General features: G+C 55.8%; 2 protein-coding genes and 1 pseudogene across 2 annotated transcripts; 2 read left to right on the forward strand and 1 right to left on the reverse strand.

The window, feature by feature from the left end:
• The first annotated feature begins 1160 nt into the window (after positions 1 to 1160).
• CCDC9 (coiled-coil domain containing 9) lies at positions 1161 to 10107 on the forward strand. The gene is given in 13 exon segments (XM_016155365.2): positions 1161 to 1221; positions 1224 to 1361; positions 1992 to 2065; positions 2200 to 2304; positions 3926 to 4027; positions 4190 to 4438; positions 5831 to 5914; positions 5995 to 6168; positions 6718 to 6899; positions 8612 to 8658; positions 8762 to 8894; positions 9262 to 9352; positions 9437 to 10107. Coding segments are annotated over 13 exon segments (1866 nt in total). The 5' UTR covers positions 1161 to 1175; the 3' UTR covers positions 9878 to 10107.
• INAFM1 (InaF motif containing 1) lies at positions 9802 to 13728 on the forward strand. Its single transcript, XM_036231725.1, has 4 exons — positions 9802 to 9848; positions 10216 to 10311; positions 11330 to 11379; positions 11932 to 13728. Exon 4 carries the CDS (start codon positions 12945 to 12947, stop codon positions 13377 to 13379), a length of 435 nt encoding a protein of 144 aa, XP_036087618.1. The 5' UTR covers positions 9802 to 9848; positions 10216 to 10311; positions 11330 to 11379; positions 11932 to 12944; the 3' UTR covers positions 13380 to 13728.
• Positions 13729 to 18135: 4407 nt separating this feature from the next.
• LOC118611648 lies at positions 18136 to 18254 on the reverse strand (annotated as a pseudogene).
• Between the last annotated feature and the right edge of the window lie 848 nt (positions 18255 to 19102).

Raw genomic sequence — 19102 nt, forward strand, 5'->3', positions numbered from 1 at the left:
GCCCCCGCCCGCCCTCTCCCCCAGCACAATCCTGGTAGGTCAGGTTTCAAGGAGTCATTGCCCAATGTCTGGCACCTATTTATTGGAACCAGGAAATAAGGGGACCATGTAGAAGCCAGAGAGAGGATGATGTATCCTTTCCCTGGAAGGAGGCAACCCCGACAGAGGGAAGTGGAACCAGCTTGTAGAACACCCTTGCAGACCAGCTCCATCCACCCCCACGTCCATCCCTGGGAGTGCGGCGCCTTTAAGGCTTCCGGAAACAGGCCTGCCAGGACCGGAAGTAACCCTCCTTATTTCTCCTCTTCACGTGGTGCAGGCGGGAAGTGACGCTCGCGGCCCGGGAGCTGCGGACGCAGAGGCCGACGGAGCCCGAGTCGCGGACGCCGCGGGGTCTCCGGGACAGGTGACCGGGAGAGGGGGCCAGGAGCCCGCCCGGAGAAGGCGGGGCCTGACACCCCACGTGGGGGGAGCGGGCGCAGGCGGGGGAGCGAGCAGCCCGCGGGGCGGGGTCTGAGTACTCTGCGGGGGGCGGGGACAGGACGCCCACATGAGAAGCCAGAGGGGCGAGGGCGGAACGGGACGTCGGCGGGTGGGCAGGGCCCGGGCGGCCCGGAGAGTGGGTGGACAGCTGGGGGCGGGGCCTAAAAGTTGTGCCCCGCTGGGGGCGGGGCCGAAATGTTTCCCGAGGAGCTAGGGGGCGGGGCCGGGAAGTTTTCCCTGAGCTGAGAGTGGGTCCAGATCGTTGGTCGGGAAGTCGGGGGCGGGTCCAGAGGCTCGTGTGAAGACGAGGGCGGGGCCAAAAAGTGGCGGGCGAGCCAGGGGCGGGGCCAGGGTGCTGGTGGGCTGGGGTGAGGCCAGGAAGTTTTGCCCAAGTCAGGGGCGCTGTCAGAGCGTTGACGGGGAAGCCGTCTGGCGAGCCAGAACTGTGGCTGAGGTTGGGGATGCCGGGCCTGGGAGACCTGATATTGACGCGACGGGGTTGGGGGCATGACCCAGGGGGCGTGGCAAGAAGGTTGGCAGCTAAGTCGGAGGCGGGGTCAGAGCGGTGGCTGGCTTGCCGGGGGCGTGGCCGGCTTAATAACGCGAGGAGGGGCGTGTTCCGGCTTTTGCCTGGGGAGCCAGGGGGCGGGGCAAGAGGGTTGGCTGTGAAAGGCCGAAGCCGGGCCAGATCAATGACGCGAGCCTATGGGCGGGGCAGAAAGTTCATCCCGGCAGGGGGCGGGGCCATGGTGTTCCGGATCGGGTCCAGGCTGGGGCTTTTCCCTGGAAAGCCGCGCGTGGTCCGGGAAGTTTTGTCCGCGTCGGGGCGGGGAGAATATTCACTGTGGAGGTCGAGTCTGGCCCAAGAAGCCTCACTAGTGGGTACATGGCCTGTTCTGGAAATCTTTGCAGGGGTGCAGGGAGGCAGCGGCACCTTTCTTGGGACGGTAGGGACGGGGCTAGGACATCCTGACGGAGGCATGAGTTTAGAATGTTCTCAGAGGGTCGAGGCAGCCTGTAGGAGCATTTTTTGAGTATGGGGTTATGGGACTTCTCGGAAACTTTCTGGGAAAGAGGAGGATCTGGAATGTTCATAGGGATGTGAACCGCACCAGAATGGGCACAGGAAGATGGGCCTAGAACTTTCTTGAGATGGAAGATTCTCAGCACTGGGGTGAGGCCTAGACTAAAGGATCGCTTGGAGGGGAGCCGCGTTAGATGGTTTCTTAAGCCGTGGTGTAGGGCCAGAACTTTCCCAAGGTGGCTGTGACTCCAGTGTTTACATGTTATGGGTGAGTCCAAATATTTACAAGAGGCGGAGCCTAAATTTTTCCCTGTAAGAAACGGGCTAGTATTTCAAGAAGAGGTTATGAGAGGGTTAGAATTCGCTTGGAGTTCGGGTGTTTTTGAGTGTGTGTACGTGTGAGAGTGGGGCCTCCAGTATGGGGGTGTAGAAAGCAGATTGGGGGCGGTACTGGCCTTAGTCTTTCTGTTCCCTCTGCCTTCAGGAACCCCCAGTGCTGTGTCCAGATTCTGCAGGTGAGGGTCACTGGGACCGTGGCCCTACCAAGCCAGTGGAATGGTGAGATGGAAAATGGGGTCTTGAATCTGAGCTTTGGGGTGGGGGGCTTGAGAGAAGATGACTCAGGTGGCAGACTCAGACCCTGGATTGAATGGCGCCAGGGTGACCATCTCTCAACTGTCTCTTCCTCTTAGTCAGCCACGCTGGACCTGAAATCGAAGGAAGAGAAGGATGCTGAGTTGGACAAGAGGATCGAGGCTCTTCGCAGGAAGAATGAGGCCCTCATCCGGCGCTACCAGGTGCCCTAGCCCCGCCCTGGGAGACCCCACCCCCTCTCCTCCCCGCAGTGAGTTTCTCTCACTTCTCCCTTCCTTAAACCTTTTCATGGTGTCCCTTCACTCTCAGGATAAAAGCCAAAGGCCTTAACATGGCATCCTTCCCATCATGTTTCACTTCATCATTTATTCACAAGTATTCATTAAAGGTCTCTACCGTACCAAGCGCTGAATGGTGCTGGGGAAACAACTGTGACCGAGGCAGCCCTAGGTCTGCCCTTGCAGGATGGACAGTCCAGTGTAGACACAGATGTAACTTCATTTAGTGAGGACCCAGGCCGGCATGGCTGGGATTGGGGAGTTCAGGGGTCTGTGGGAACTCAGAGGGGCCTCTTCTCTCAGCCTGAGGGATATGGTGGGGGGGGGGCTTCCTGGAGGAGGGGATTCTGTAACCTGAGGGGTGAGAAGATGTCAGCCAGTTGAAAAGTAGAGTCGAACATATTTCAAGCAGAGAGAACAGTTTGTGCAAAAACTTGGAGCTTAAAGTTGGAGGATCAGTTGGGGGATATTGATCTGGAGAGGTCAGTAGGGGCCAGGCGAAGAGTTTAGACTTTTTCTTGAGGGCGCCGGGGAGCCATGGAGGGCTGTGAGTGAGAGTGAAACCAAGTCAGTAGTGTTTCAGGAAGACCCCCCTGGCTGTTGTGTGGTGGTGTATGAGAGGAGGTGACATTGGAGGCCAGAGATCAAAGAGGAAGCTGAGGCAGGGACCTCAGGGATGGGGGGAGGAGGTGCCTGGCATGGGGCAGGGCTGTTGGAAGGGACTCAGTGACTGATGGGCAGTGGTAGGAGATGGGGAGGTAGAGGGAGAGTCCAGGATGAGGCCCAGGTCCCTGTTAAAGGTGACAGAATAAGCTGTCTGCGAGAGGGGACCTGAGAGGAATAGGTTTCATTTATTCATTCTTCATGGTTTCGTTCATTTAAAAAAAAGCATACTGAGTTTCTGTGGTGTGCCAGGCAGTGTTCTCAGCTTGGGGTATACGTCAGTGAACAAAAAGACAGCTAGCCCTGTTTTGGGACAGATTCTTTTTTTAGAGGGGGAGGCAGACAATAGATAAACCTATACATATTGCCAGGTATGAACAGGGGAAGGGGGTGGGAGAATGGCAAGGAAGCTGGTTTCTGTAAGCTGGTCAGGGAAGACCACCAGAAGAGGGGACATTTAGGAGGTGAGTGACTGATGAGTCTCTAGGGGAGGAGTATTCCTGCCAAAGGAATAGCAGGTGCAAAGGCCCTGAGTCAGGTCTGAGTCTGCTCTGTCCTAGGAAGAGTGAGGAGGAGGCCAGAGGGAGTGCTGGGGAGCAGGTCGGAGGTGAGGTCAAGGCGGTACGGAGGCTAGGCCCTGTAGGGCTCTACAGTGTGCGGGAGCCCGTGGCTCTTACCCAGAGGTGGGCACCGCATGACAGTTCCAAGCAGGGAAGCAGCATGATGCACTTTGCGGGAAGATGCTGAAGTGATGGGTTTTCTTTTTTAGGGCTCAGCAGAGAGGCCTGGGCTGGGACCAGACTTGGGGGAAATTCGGGGGGCTATGAGAGTCCAGTGGCACACAGGACCCCGACACTCACCTACCTCTGATGTTTGCTTCTAGGAGATTGAAGAGGACCGTAAAAAAGCTGAACTCGAGGGTGTAGCAGTGACAGCTCCCCGGAAGGGCCGCTTTTTGGAGAAGGAGAATGTGGCAGTTGAGGTGGTGAGTGCCACACCGAGGTAGGGCACGCCTAAGGACAGGGAAGGGCCTTCCCAGCTGCCCCAGACCTGTGGGTTGCCTCCACCCTGGCTGCTTCCCCTGGACCTGGGCCGGCCCTGTCTCCCTGCCCCAGTGACTGGACTTTTCCTCCCTTCCTCTTTCCAGGAGAAAAACCACGGTCCCTCCCGGAGGTCTCCTGGGACCCCTCGGCCCCCAGGGTCCAGCAGAGGAGGCCGGGCTGCCCTTCAGCAGGGAGGCCGGGCAGGCATGGGCCGGGCATCCCGCAGCTGGGAGGACAGTCCTGGAGAGCAGCCTCGAGGAGGGGCTGGGGGCCGTGGCCGGAGGGGCCGGGGCAGGGGGTCCCCTCATCTCTCTGGAGCTGGAGATGCCTCAACTGCTGATCGCAGATCTAAGGTAGGAGCCGGGAAAGGGCCAGAGGCCTTGGCTGGGGCTCTCCGTTGTCACTCCTCTCTCCTACTCTCAGATGGGCCGTTCGTCCATTTGTCCACCTCTCTGTTTCTGTTTCTCTTTCAGCCCCTCCATCTGGCTCTTTCTCTCTTCCTGACCAATGCCGTGTATACTCTGTCTTTCTGTCTCCCCTTTTTTTGTTCTCGTTTGGTGTGTGCTTGCCCACCCACCTTCCCTTGCCTGTCTCTTTCCTCTCCTTCTGGCACTGTCTGTCTTTCTGTCTCTGGGGAAATCTGTCCAGTGTGTGTGCGTGTGCGTGTGCATGGTCTGTCTCTCCCCCTCTCCCTCCCTCCCTGGATTTGTTTGTAGCGAGCACTGGTGTTTTTATTATAATAGCTTCCACTACCCCAGCGTGCAGTTTAGCAGGGTAGGGGCCACCTAGCATAGTGGCTCAGAGCCCCCCAAGGTGACTTGGGGTCACCCTGGTTCTGTTAGTTCCCTGTCCTTGGGCAGCTCACTTCCTCTTGGGGAGCACCCCGTACTCAGGTTTAGAGGTCATCGTGAACATTGTGTGGCATCAGGCATTGAAACCCTCCGGGGAAGCAGTCAGTGAGTGCGACCACCATCTTGCTTGTACAAGCTGAGCTGCTGTAGCAAAAAGACCTTAGAATCCAATGGCTTAAGTAAAGTGGAAGCTCATTTCTCTCCTGTAAGCTGAGCCCTCTAGCAGCTTGGCCACATGCTAGTATAAAATCTGTCACTGCGGAGGAGGGGGAGAATGGATCATGGGGGTCACCTAGCCATCCACCAAGTTATTGCTGTTATTATTGTCGTCATTACTGTGGCATTCTTCTCCTCTATTGTGCATTGGGGTCCCCAACCCCTCTCCCAGGTTCTGTGTGTTTCTAGAAAGATTCTCAGCTAAGATTTATTACAGTGAGGGAATACAAAGCAAAATGAGCAAAGGGCAGAGGCATGTGGGCTGACGCCCCGAGACCAGCGTGTGCCTCCTGGAGCTCTTGCCCAGTGGGGTCCCAGGCTGCACTTAATGTGTCCAGCATCGAGTTGTGACAATGTATGTGAAGGGTTGTCTACCAGGGACTCAGCAGAGGTCTAGTGTCCAGGGTGTTTATCGGGGGCTGGCCACGTAGGTCCCCTCTGCCTGGTACATACCCAAAACCTGACCCCAGAAGGAGGGCAGGTGGGCAGTGTACACCATGCTGTTGGCACAAACTGTCCAGGCACAGCCAGCACCCATGACCAGTTAACTGTTGACTGGGTCCCCAGCCTCCAGCCGCAGGCAGGCCTAGAAGGCAGGCCTGTCTAAGGAGAGGGTGCAGGCTTGCCGTGGTGGCGTGGTCCTCCCTGCTGCCCTGGGGCCCCTGTCTGTCCCTCCAGGAGTGGGAGGAGCGGCGCAGGCAGAACATCGAGAAGATGAACGAGGAGATGGAGAAGATCGCGGAGTATGAGCGCAACCAGCGGGTCAGTGCGGGGGCGACCCCGTGTGGGCCGGAGCCACCCGGCCCGGCCAGCCCGCGAACCGCTGCCCGTCATGCCCACAGGAAGGCGTGCTGGAGCCCAACCCCGTGCGGAACTTCCTGGATGATCCCCGGCGGCGCGGTGGGCCCCTGGAGGAGCCGGAGAGGGACCGGCGGGAGGGCAGTCGCCGGCACGGGCGCAACTGGGGCGGCCCCGACTTCGAGCGCGTGCGCTGCGGCCTTGAGCAGGAGCGGCAGGTGCGTGTGGGTGGCGGGGCACCCCGGGCCAGGCGTCCTGCAGCTGCCCTTTCTCTTGGGCAGCAGGCATTCCTGGGGGCGCTGAGCGCCAGGCTACGCGGTGAGGGGGGGAGCAAGGCGTGGCCGCGCCTGTCTTTTACCCCCAGATGAGCCATCGGTTTCAGTTCTGGTGTCGGCGACGTCCCTTGGTTCCTAATATTAGTAATGTTTACTGGGCACTGACTAGGTGCCAGGCACTGTCCTAGGTGCTGGAGCTTAGGGTGGTAAACAAGGCAATACCTCTATCTCAATGAAGTTTATTCTCATGGGAGCTAAATAAAAGAATACATAATAAGACGTCAGGTAATGGCAAATGTGGTGAAGGAAAACCCAGCAGGGTGAGGGGACAGAGGACAGGCAGACAGGCTGCTTAGAGATCTGGGCGAGCCTGTCTCTGCACTCCGCCCTGTCTCTTCACGTGACCTTGAGCCCCTGGCCATTCTGAGCTTGGAGGGCATGGGGTGTGCGGGGTGCGAAGCAGGTCCCTGATGGCCATCTGCTGGGGAACAGGGCCGCCGTGCTGGCCCTGGCGGTGCTGGGGACATGACGCTGTCCATGACCGGCCGGGAGCGGTCCGAGTACTTGCGCTGGAAGCAGGAGCGGGAGAAGATCGACCAGGAGCGGCTGCAGAGACACCGCAAGCCCACCGGCCAGTGGCGGCGGGAGTGGGACGCCGAGAAGACCGATGGCATGTGAGTCTCCTTCCTGCTCGCCCGTTTGGCTCCGTGGCCTTGGCCCTGACTTCCGACTCCTTTGCTTTGCTCTGGCTTCCCACCCTGTGCATCAGTCAGCAGTCACGACGGCGGTGCTGCGTATCCCCCGTGTCTCAGGGGCATACGAGAGAATTTCTTTCTCGTGTTTATGGGTAAGCTGGGTTTGGCTAATCCAGGCCGGACTTTCAGCTGTGAGTCTGGCTGGGCTTGGCTTCTTGATACAGGTTGAACTCAGTTCTGCTCCATGTTTGTCCATTCTGGTGCCCAGGCCGAGGCGGCAGCCACTGGGGAAGCGCTGGTCTTGACATTGGCAGATGTGCAGTGGGGCAGTGGATACACTTCCCATTCTATTGGGAAGAATAGTTCCTGCAGGAACTTTAAACTGCCTGCCCTAGTGGGCGGTGGTGCAGCGGCTCCTGGCTAAAGGTGTGGCTATAAGTTCTCACGCAGCGAGGGCTAGAAGAATCGCCGATGAGACCTTTGCGCCCTCCTTTCGTCCCTCTCACCTGTCCCTCACCGACGCAAGCCCCTTATCTCACTGGCATTGTCATCCTCAAGTCTGACTCTTCTCTCGGGTCTAGGAAAAATCTAGCCAATCAGAATTCAAGCAAAGGCATCTTAAATCATTGACAGGATGACCAACTTCCAAACTGAAGATGGAGAAGATTCTGAAAGAGTGGGCGAATGGCAGTCTTAAGATGAGCAGCCGTAGTTATTACACCATCCTCTGTCCTTTGGTGCATTGGAAGCTTTCACGCTTAAACTTATGTTGACACTGGTTAAAGGCAGAGAATCTTGTTTGTGTGCCTGGTGGTCAGAGCATTGATTTTTGAACTTTGAGCTGATGTGCGTGAGAAGTATTTTGCACAGATGCTGCTGCTGCTGTTTCTAAGGTGTAGGCAGCTCGGCTTTGGGGAGATGTTCTCCAGGTTATACGAGAAATTGTTTTTCTCTTGTGTCCTCAAAGCAGCCCACAGCAAGTCTCGTTAACGCACGTGTGTGTTGATTTTGTCAGCAGATATTCAAGTCCCTCCAGTATATCATGGAAGGTTCTAGGTGATGGGGATACAGCAGTGAATGAAACAGTCTTCCTTCATGGAACTTAGAGTCCAGTGGAAAAGACAGGCCATGACTAGGTCTAATGTCAGGTTGTGAAGAGTGATGAAACAGGATGCAGAGGGATGAGGCTGTTGTTTTAGATATAGGTAATGTATGCAATATGATTATTTTAGATGATGGGCTTTAAGAACGCCTTTGAGCTGAGGTCTGAAGGAGGTGAGGGAACAGGGCACTGAAATATCTGGAGGAGTGTGTCCCCAGCAGCAGCAGGTGCAAAGGTCCTGAGGCAGGAGCTTCCTGTGGTGAGAGAACCCGCTTAGCTGGGGAGATGAGAGAATAATAGGACACAAGGCCAGACCGGAAGCTGGGGATCGTGTACTTTTCACGGTTTTGTTCTGGGGGATCAAATGCTGAATTTTTTATTAACGTATTTGTCAGTACGATGTCAGATTTGCCTCTTGTCCATCACCTGGTCCATCCCCTTCTAATCAGTGACCCCTGGCTCCCCATTGAACATCCCTTCTACGATCTTGGTTTCTAACTCTGGCTCCAATTTCCCCTTTATCTCTTCCAATCCCTCTTGCTCCCACTGTTCCCTCAGCTGCCCGTTTACCCCCCGTCTCTCTCCCCAGGTTCAAGGATGGCCCAGCTGTTGCCCTTGAACCATCCCATCGCTATGGTGAGTGGGTGTCCCCGGGTCGGGGAGTCAGCTGCCCGGGCCAGGCTTGTGGGGTGTTTGTGCCATGACCCCCACTCCTGACCCCTCCTGGGTTTTGTTGCAGATGACCAGTCCTGGGCCCGGCCCCCCAAACCCCCCACTTTCAGGGAGTTCCTGTCCCAGCACAAAGCTGAGGTCAGCCGCAGGAGAAGGAAGAGCAGCCGACCCCAGGCCAAGGCAGCCCCCCGAGCCTACAGGTGGGAGCCCCCTTCCCCGGGCATATGCACACCCCAGTGGGGCTGCGTGGCCCTCCCCCTCGTCATTCTCTGACTTGTGTATTTGTGGGTCTGTCTCTCCAGGCACTTCCCTTTCCATGGGTCAGGCATTTGGTTTGGGGGTTTGGGGCCTGGCTCTCCACTTTACCATTTGCCCTCATCCATTCCCCCTGTCACCTCTTCACTGTCACCGCTTCTACCGTTTCTTCCTGAGTGCCCCAGCATGCTGGCTCCTCCTCTGCCAGCCCTGTAGCCCCTTTCTACCCCTCTTCTCTGGGGAGGAGCCGGTGGTGGGAAGCCCCTTCCTCCTCCGTCCCCAGAACTTCCTCCTTCTGTCTGTCCTCTCTAGTGACCATGATGACCGCTGGGAGACGAAGGAGGCAGTGGCCCCAGCCCCTGAAGCCCCACAGCCCACTCCGCCTGAGGAGACAACCACAAAGGTAAGATAGGCTTTCACCTCTGGGCAGGGGGTGTGGGGTGCTCAGGGCCCCACCCTCTCTTCTATCTGCCTGTGTTCCCCACAGCCACCCGTGACCCCAGCCCCTGTCCACCGGCCTCCTGAGGATCAGGGGGAGGAGGACGATGGGGGGGAGCACGAAGGGGAAGACGACGAGGGGGAGGATGAGGAATGGGAAGACGTGAGTGGGGACGAGGAGGAGGTTGAGGAGGAAGAAGAGGCTGATGAGGAAGAGGAGGAGGAAGAACCAGCCCAAGACCAGGAACCCCAAGAGCTGGAGCCCACCAGGAGCCCCAGCAGTGAGCAGGCTGACAAAGAGCCTTCCGGGCCCGAGGAGCCCCCGTTGCTTCCCCAGACCCCTGCCTCGCCTTCCAGCCCCTTCTCGCCCCCTGGGGGCCACCAGCCTGTGTCCGACTGGGGTGAAGAGATGGAGCTGAATTCTCCCCGGACCACCCACCCGGCTGATGCCCTTTCTCCGGGTGAGGCCTGGCCTTTTGAAAATGCATGAAGCTGGCTGCTTGTGTGTGTATTTGAGGGGTGCGTGGGCAGGGGCAACCTCAGGGGCTGGGCCCCGGGACCCCGTGTGCCCCACTGCCAATTGCGGCTAGGAAGGACAGTCTGTGCCCTTCTATGTACTGTCCGTGCCTGTCTCCGGAATGTCCATCCCCAGATCCTGCCCCTGCTCTGGGCCATTCAGAGTTCCCTTCCCAATAAAAAGCTCACATCCTCAAATGACAACCCCAGGTGTGTCCTTGAACCCTCCCTTCACACTTCCCCAGGGTCTTCTGTCTTTGGGTGGAGGGCTGTTTGGACAGGAGGGGCTTGACTGAGTCACCCGTTCCCCAGGAGGTGGTGACCAGCCAGCCCCTGCCTCCCTGGAGAGTGGGCCCAGCATCCCAGGAACCCAGAAAACGGAAGAGGAGGGGTCTGAGGCAGCTCCAGGTGGGGGAGCTGTTGGGCCCATGGAGGGGTCCGCTTGCCTTCCTCTGGGGCTGAGAGGAGGTGGGCTTGGGGGTGTGGGATGGAGTGGAGCTGTGTGTCACACCATGAGTGTGTTGGATAGTAGCTGGACCTGGGGGTGAGGTTGGAATGCTGGGATAGCGTGGGAATGGAGCCAGGTCAGGGGGAGAGCTAAGGAAAGGCCTTCCAGCGCCAAGCGACTGGGCATTGAGTGTGTGCACTGGCCTGGGGTGAGGAGGTGGAGCCAGGACTGGATTAGGATTGAGAAATGCACTGCAGGGGTTTAAGAAAGTAATCTGAAAGTAAAGGGGTGGGGCCAGATCCAAAAGGAGAGCCAAAGGGCAGGATTAGAAATTTAAATAGGTCAAAAGAATGGAGAGGAGCAGAGTAATGGGGAGGGGCAGCTGCGTTTGTTTTGAGGTGCAACCGAGTTGGGTAAATTAGAAATGCGGACCCGTTTAGAATGTGCGGTCCAACGTAGTAGGAACGAGAGGCCGAACCCCATCTCTCCGCGGCCACCGGCTGGAAGCCAGGCTGTGAAACGGGCCTCTCCCCCAGCAATGAGATTAGGATTTGCAGGCAGAGCCACGGAGGCCTGGTTACAGCTCAGGAGGCAGGCAGGGGCAAGGGGGGCACGTCCTGTGGGGCAGTCGTTATGGGGGTCGGTTTAGGCCCCTGAGGTGGTGGGCTGGGGTCGAAGCGGCTAGTTTAGGATGGTGGATGAGGCCAGGGTGCCCAAGCACTCTGTCTTTGGCCACGTGTTGGCCAAGTGACTGTTCTCGCTATACCAGATTATCTTGGTTGTAAATGGTTCTCTTGGGGCGCATCGTGTTTCGTGGGTCCACTACGAGGATTAAAGGAGCCTGAGGCCCATAAACCACTTAGCAAGGGGCAGCTGTAGCCAGGCGCAATCGGGATGAGGGGCGGGGCTCGATGGCGGTGTCCGGGTGGAGGGAGGCAGGGACAGTTCCTCTCCGCTGACCGCCCCTTCTCTCCCCAGAGGCGGGCCCCGAAGGCCAGGAGACGGCGGAGATCACCGACTTCCAGAGGGTGCGTTTCTGCAAGGTGGTGGCAGCTGCTCCACAACCGGGGGCCGCCCGCTGACCGCGCCCGCCGACTCTGCACTAACTTCCCGCCGCCTCGCTCCTCTGTCCTCTGCTTCCGCCATACTCCAGCCAGGAGAGGGTTAAATGTAAGGGGGGAGGAGACAAGGACAGCCAATGGGGTGGGGCCAGGGCAATAGACCAGTCTCACAAGTGGGGGGCGCCCTGGCACCGGAACTGCTGGGACACACCGGAGTTACCCACCTATGGAGGCCATGGTGGGTAGGTGCCAGGCTGCAGGCGGAGTTTCCCGCCTCCAGAAGCTAACATCTGGGGCATGGCAACTAGCCGGTCACTCTTCTGAAGGACCCGAAGCACGCGGCCACTGGCCCCGTCTCTATTAAACGCAGCGCTTTTGCTAACCTTTGAACTGTGTTTCTGGCAAGGCAGGCTGGGTTGCTGTGCTTGGCAGGCTTTTCTGTGGCGGAAGAGGCGGGAGGAAAGGGTCTTCCTCCACCCACCCTGATATGTCTTCCCTCCCTCCCCCTCCCTCCCGCAGGCCTCCCCGAATTCCTGAAGACGCTGCTGGGAGGGGACTGAAGCCTCCCCGCATTGATGGGGAGGGGGCGGCAGGAGGGGGTTAGTCTGGCGCTCCAGGCTGTGCTCTCTCCTCCCTGGAGCCCACTCTGGATCCCATGGCTTAGGGAAAGGGAGAAATCGAGGGTGGTGGGCAACGAGCTGGGGAAGGGGCGTGATTGGGGTGTAGGGTGCAGCTGGAACTTCGCGGCGAGAGCTTAGATCTTGAATCACAAAGGGTGGAGGAGGAGCCTGGTCCGTTGAGGGGCGTGGCTAGGGCTCCTGGGCGGGGCCGGAGTATTGGTAAGTGGAGTTAGAACAGGCCCGCGTTAGGGAGAGGGCTGGGGCCACGAGAGCCGGTTGCGGTGGGAGTTCGAATGCTGGTGTGGGCTGCAGCCACCCACGGAGGAGTGGTTAGGGTTCGGTGCTGGAACGAGCCGAGTGAGGGGGTGAAAGGGGTGGAGCCAGGGGGCGAAGAGGGCAGAATCAAATGGGGCGAAACTGCGCCTGAGGGGCGGGACTTGAGAAGCCTGCGCCTGGCAGGGGCGTGGCTAGGTGCCTGGAAGAAGTCTGAGTCCAAAAGGGATGGGGTTAGGGCGCAGGGAGGAGGCCCCCCAAAACAGTAGATTGGAGCTAAACGCTGGGGCGGGCTCGCATTTAAGAGGCGCGGGTATAACACCGAAGCCTGGCAGTAGTTGGCTGGGCCGAGATCTGCATTTTAGAAAAAAACTAGGTATTGGAAGCTTGGGGCCGGCAGAGTCCAGTGGGGACGGGGTGGGAACACCAATTAAGCTTCAGCTTGATAATAGTTGGCCGGAGGCTAAGGGGACCTGGGACGCGGGGGAGGCCCGCCCACGCGGGGGCGTGGCCACGCTGGCGAGGGCGCCGCTGAATCGGGGACTTTAGGAGCGCGGAGGCGGTCCTCGGGGGGGCGGGGCCAAGGGCGCGGGGGCGGGGCCTCTGCGGGCCTCCGCGCCGGCCGAGTGGGCTGCGGGGATGCGGGGCACGAGCTGCGTGGGCGGCGGCGGCGGGAGCCCGGGTGGCGCCGGGCTGAGCGAGGGCCCGCGCGGTCGCTGGCTTCGCCTGGCCCCGGTCTGCGCCTACTTCCTCTGTGTGTCGCTGGCCGCCGTGCTGCTGGCCGTCTACTACGGTCTCATCTGGGTTCCCACGCGGCCCCCCGCAGCCCCCGCCGGTCTGCCGCCCAGCGCGCCATCTCCTCCATGCGCCGCCCGCCCCGGCGTGCCGCTCGACCCGGCGCCCGCCGCTGCCTCGGTTTCCTGCCACCTGGGAGCCCCCGGCGGGCCGCGACCCCAGCTCGAGCTGCCGCGCAGCCGTCGCCGCCGCCGCCGCCACAGCGACCCCAGTCTGTGCCAGAACCGCCAGACGCCTGAGGAGACGCGGGAGGCCGCGATGGGGCGAGGACCCGGGTAACCATCCCTTCCACCCCGAGCTGGACCGTCGGCCCTCGAGAGTCCGGGCCCCCACCCCGGTGGATGCGTCGCTCCCAGTGGCGCCCGGACTCCGTCTTCATGAAATAGCCTCGCGTCTCTGGAGCCGTCATCTTGAAGAATGGGGAGGGTGGTGGCAGGAGGGGAATTGGCTCTGGGCCGCGCCCATCGCAGCTCCTCCGCAGTCAGGCCCGGTCCTCCACCATCCGGCAGACAATATCCTCCTCTCTCTCGACCCTCCCTCCATAGGATTCTGAGCACAGAACCCACAGCCCGTCCCTCTCCTCTCTGAATCTCTGTGTCCACCTGCAATAAACTCCAGCCCCAGCTGCCTCGTGCTGTTTGTCGTGTTGTCTGCCGAGGCGCCTCGCCTCTCAAGTTTGGGAGAGAAGTCCTGCCTGGCATCTGGTCTTTGTCGGTCTTGCCGTGGGTAGGCTGAGTGGGTTCTTTCCTTCCCATCGCCATCGTGTAGTTTTCGGGTTGGAATGGGATGAAGAGGCCTGTCTGCAACAGGACAGGCGAAGGTCAGAGAGAGTCAAAGACTTCATGGTGTTTTGCATGTTTGGGGCAAAGGGCAAGCGCCTTTGGAGAGAAACAGAGGGTCCGCCCTGCTGTTACAGCACAGGAACCCAGAGGAGACATAGGATGTTTTCAGGCAAGAACTGGGGTTTTGGGATTTGTGCTTAGTGTAATTATAATGTCAGGGACAGAGGTAAGGCACTCAGATGTCAGGATGTTGCTGGGAGGGAATGATGCCTTGTTCCTTGGGTCTGAAAGATGAGAGTGGCTGGGGTGGTGGTGGGGCTCCCCTCACCCTCCGGAAGTCACAGCGAAAGTTCTCAAAGCACTGTGCTGCCTTTGAAGATTAGTGCAATCTCTCTGGGCTTCAGTGCTGCTGGTAAACCAAGGCAGAGGCATGAGGACCTGCTGGAAGAGTCAGAGGTAGTTGAGTCTCTTTTTCCACCTGGAAGAAAGACAGGCTCTGGGCAGGAAACGAGCGCCTACACACAGGAAGTGATTTTTCTTTCCAGCCTCTTTGGCACTGAAGACTCCCAGGAGAGGGAAGCTGGGCCTCCTCCCTCTACTTGGACATCTTGTGGCTATGGACTGGGAAAGTCGGTCATTCTCTTTACCTTCCAACCTCCCATTTCCCCCTCCAGTACTACTTCCCAGAGGGTGTCTCCAGATTGAAGGGGAACCCAGGAAGCCAGTGCCCCTTTACAGCTAGTGCAGGTGGTGGTTGGGGCACTGACTTTGGGGCCAAGGCACCCACATTGAAATCCTAGCTCTTCCTCTCACTGGCTGTGTGACTCTGGGCAGGTTATTCAACCCCTTTGGTCTTGTAAAGTGAAGATGATAATAGTATTTATCTCATAGGGTTTTTTTGAGGATTAAACAAGCTCTTAGAACAGCATCTCGTATTCCTTCTCTCCACCCACCTTTGTCCTTTGGGGCTTTAAAAGCCACAACTTGGATCCCAAGGGCTCTCAAGTCAGCCCAGAGCACTGGATGTGTGCAAATGGCGAGTTAGAGGGAAGGGCTTCATCTCTGTCCCCATTGCTCCCCCCCTTTCTATTTTCCAGCTTGCTTCTCCCAGTTCTGGGAGAAGAAAAAACATGTTTCTTCTCTTGTCCCAGTGTCTCCCTCTCCATCCTTCTTTCTCCCCGTTTTCTCTTCTGTCTGTCTGTCTCTCAGTCTTTATGTGTCTCTGTGTCTCTCCCTCTGTCTTTTACTCTGACAGGCTCTGTCTTCTCTGTTGCTTTCCGCCCCAGCTCTCTCCTCCCTCCCTCACCGTTCTCCCCGCATCTCCTGCCAACACCCTTACCTTACGCTCCTTTTCCTGCCCACCCACCTGTTGTCCCGTTTCTCACCTAGATCAGCCTCTGTCTCTCCTCTCCTCCCCTTCCTTCCTTCCTTCCTTCCTCCCTCCCTCCCTCCCTCCCTCCCTCTCTCTCTCTCTCTTTCTCTTTCTCTCTTTCTCTCTTTCTCTTCCCTTCTCTCTTCCTGTTTCTCGGCTTCTCTTTAATCTTTCATTTAACAAATACTAATCGAGCATTTACTATGTGCCAGGCCTTATTTTCAGCACTGGGGACGCAGCAGTGAACGAAACAGGCAAAAATTCCTGCTCTCAGTGGAGTAGACATGTCAGTGGGGAGATAGACAAGAAATAGGATGAATAACTTAAATATATGTTCTGTTGGGAAGTGATAAGCTCAAAGGAGCGACTTAATCAGGGTAAAGGTGATAGGGAATGATTGAGCTGCTGGCTGCTGGGTAGAAGCCTAGAAGGGAGGTCAGGGCATGCACGTCTCCGGGGGAAGAGTACTCCGGAAAGTGGCGACAGCAAGTGCAAAGGCCCTGAGGCTGGCGGTGCTCAACTTGATTGAGGAACAGCAAAGAGTCCAGTGAGGCTGGAGCAGAGGGAGTGAGGGGGAGAGTGTGAGGAGGGGTGGTGGGAGAGAACGGGGAGACTGCAGAGTCTAATGGGCCACGGCTTCTACTCTGAGTGAGGGTGAGTTGTGGGAGACTTCCGAGCTGGGGACGAACAGACATGAGCCAACTTAGGTCGTAAGCGGCCCTCTGAACGCCCCATGGGGAATGGATTGTAGGGGGCGATGGTAGAAGCTGGAAGCCCCGTGAAATCTGTGGAAGGTTAGAAGGAAGGAAAGGCTGGGGAGAGGAGCCTTAGGCTGTAATGTAGTTCTGGGGAAGTCTGGGCGTGTGTCCATGGGTTGGGGGTCCTTGAGCAAATGGATCCGGTGGTAATGGGCTGGCACTAGTGCCCACTGTGTTCTGTCACTGGTAGCGCAGGAAGGAGGCGGCAGGATCTCTTAAAAGGCAGGATCTCTTAAAAGGAGACCTAAGCAGTGCCCTTCCATGGTCACCACAGGGACCTAAACTGTTTCTAGTTCTTTCTGTGCATGGGGGCAGCCTCATCCCTAAGCGACTTCACCGGGGGCCCACAGATCCAAGCACCTGTGAACTCATTCCTATCTCTGGGATACAAGGCGGGTTGGCCCCTACTGGTGAGCCAAGTGGCTTTCCTTCTATCTGATTGTATCAAGACGGGTCACATGACAACCATGGACCACTCTTCCCTTCTCTCCGCATCCCACCAGGGGCATGTCAGGTGCCGTTTGGTTAAGGCTTGGGCACCTACCTGAACCACTCACTGACAAGTGAAGATGGGATTTTTCTGAAGGTTTAGAGCAATCAGTCCAAAGCCAGTAGATATCCCAAATCCGCAGCCGAATTGCAAGGTCTGGGACTGCCAGGAGGGGTCGCTGTCCTCCTGGGTCCTGGGTCCTGGGTCTTGGGCCTTCTCCCATGCCCATCCGCGAACGGAACGTTTACTAATCAGGGCAGAAGTAGGTGTAGATGCACGGGCGAGGGGCCTGCTGGCACAAACCTGCTTCCTTTATCTGTAACTCCATATCTCCAAAACCTCTGACAACCAAAAAATATTTCTTTGGGGGATAATTTTTGCCCAGTCTCACATGGCAAATCAACTAATATGAGTAATTTACACTTCTTTATTTATCTTTTTTTGGTGTGAATTTTCACACATTTTGTTGTGAATATATTAACATGTCTGTGGGGAAGGGGCTACTTCAGCCCCTGGGAGTGTCACATGATGGATGTTACGTCATATATGGCATCCGCTCAGAATTACCTTTCTAAAATTGGAACAATTCTGAGTTCTGAAACGCCATCTGTCTCCAAGGACTTCAGCTGAGGGATTGTGGATCTCTAATTGGGCATGCTGCCAAACCTACATTCATCTTAATTATTTGTTCAACATTTATTTAATGGCTTTGGGAAGAAACCCATTTTCCATGACAACTTTTTAAATATAGAAAATGACTTCCACTTACTAAACCCTCTTTGTTAATGATATACTATTTTTAATGTCTGTGTGTTTGAAAGTATGCGTGATGACTATGAGTGTGCATTCACGTGTGAGGTTGTGTCTCTTTGTGGGTGTCACGTTTGTGTGTTTGTGGGTCTGTGTGAGAGATTGTGAATGTGTGATCATGTCTGTGCTGTGTGTGAGCATCTACTTGTGTCTGTGTAATTGTATGTATGTGCGAATGTGACTGTGAACCTCTGTGTGTGTGTGAATGTGTATGAAAGGAGGGTTGAAAGTTAATATGCTGAAATAAAGTCCTCATTTAAGGCGACCATCTCTGCCTCTGTTTCATTGTAAAATCTCAGCGGACATACAATGTTAATTACTCAACAGAAAAATTTTCCGCTGTCAAGCAATACTCTGTATGTCCACTAGAGGTCGCCTGTCTCCTTTGGCTAGGATAAACTTAAACTACATTTTTGCTAATGAATTTCCAGCAGTTTGGGAATCTTTGCAGACAATTGCAGCTAGCTCAGGCTCACCTCAGCTGTATCTAGAGCAGTGGTTATTGAACTTATTGGCCTTAGGATTCTTTTATACTCTTAAGAATTATCAAGGACCCCCAAAGAGTTTTTGTGTTGGTAGGTTATATCTCAATATTTAGGTAATGAATTAAGACTGAGATGGTAACAAAATTATTTCTTTTAAAAATAACCATAATAAATCCATTGCATTTTTGGCAATTATTTTACTGTAGTAAAATGTACATAACATAAAATTTACCATTTTAACCTTTTTTTTTTTTTTTTTTAAGGCGAGGCAAGCCTTGGTTGACCTCACAGATTGTAAGGACCTTGTCAGCTTACAACCCCTTATGTTTTAATTTTTACGTCTATAGCACCTGGTCTTCCTAGGTGATCTCCCATCCAAGTACTAACCAGGCCCAACCTTGCTTAGCTTCCGAGATCAGACAGGATCAGGTTTGTTCAGGGTGGCGTGGCCATAGTTAACCGTTTTTAAGTGTACAGTTTGGTGGCATCAAATACATTCACACAGTTGTGCAACCATCACTACCATGGGACTCCAGAACTTTTTCATTTTCCCAAACCGAAACCCTGTACCCATTAAACAATAACTCCCCATTTCCCTGCCCCCCAACCCCGGGCGGCCTCCATTCTTTCTGTCTTTATGAATTTGCCTATTCTATTTACCTCATGCGAATCGAATCATATAATGTTTGTCTTTTTGCATCTGTCTCATTTCTTTAGCATAATGTTGTCAAGGTTCATCCATGTTTCAGCATGTTTCAGATTTTCCTTCCTTTTTAAGGCTTAGTAATATTCCATTGTACACAGATGTTGTGTTTTGTTTATCCATTCATCTGTTGGTGGGCATTTAGAAACTCATTGCATTTTAACAAATAACATTTAGAAATGCTGTATTTTCCAAAATAAATCAATTAATGAGAAAAATTGCATTATTTTACATTCTTAAGGATATTTAATACCTGCATAATAGTAGACAACTGGCTTCTCATAACTCCTTCTGCATTTGGTCTGTCGCAATGTTGCAAGTCATCTAGCCTCTGGAAAGACGTGGGTGAGGCTCTGCCAAGTCATTGGAAGTCCTGAGCGCTGGGTTTTCCAGCCTGTTAAACCCCTAGCCACATCACTCTGAAACTCGTGATTACAAAACCACCTTTAGTCTTCTGCATTTAACATCTGGACCTGGGTACAAGTCCTTACTATTTTGCCAGCACCATCTTGTTACATGGTCCCTGGATCATAAATAAACATAATCTGGAGGTCACTACTCACATTACAACTATGTATTGGTGATGATCTTTGGATATGCCA

This window comes from Rousettus aegyptiacus, unplaced genomic scaffold, assembly GCF_014176215.1.
Source record: "Rousettus aegyptiacus isolate mRouAeg1 unplaced genomic scaffold, mRouAeg1.p scaffold_m13_p_14, whole genome shotgun sequence".
Taxonomy (NCBI): Eukaryota; Metazoa; Chordata; class Mammalia; order Chiroptera; family Pteropodidae; genus Rousettus; species Rousettus aegyptiacus.

Coding starts and splice junctions, on each gene's coding strand:
- INAFM1 (XM_036231725.1), top strand. CDS start 12,945: ATGCGGGGCACGAGCTGCGTGGGCGGCGGCGGCGGGAGCCCGGGTGGC.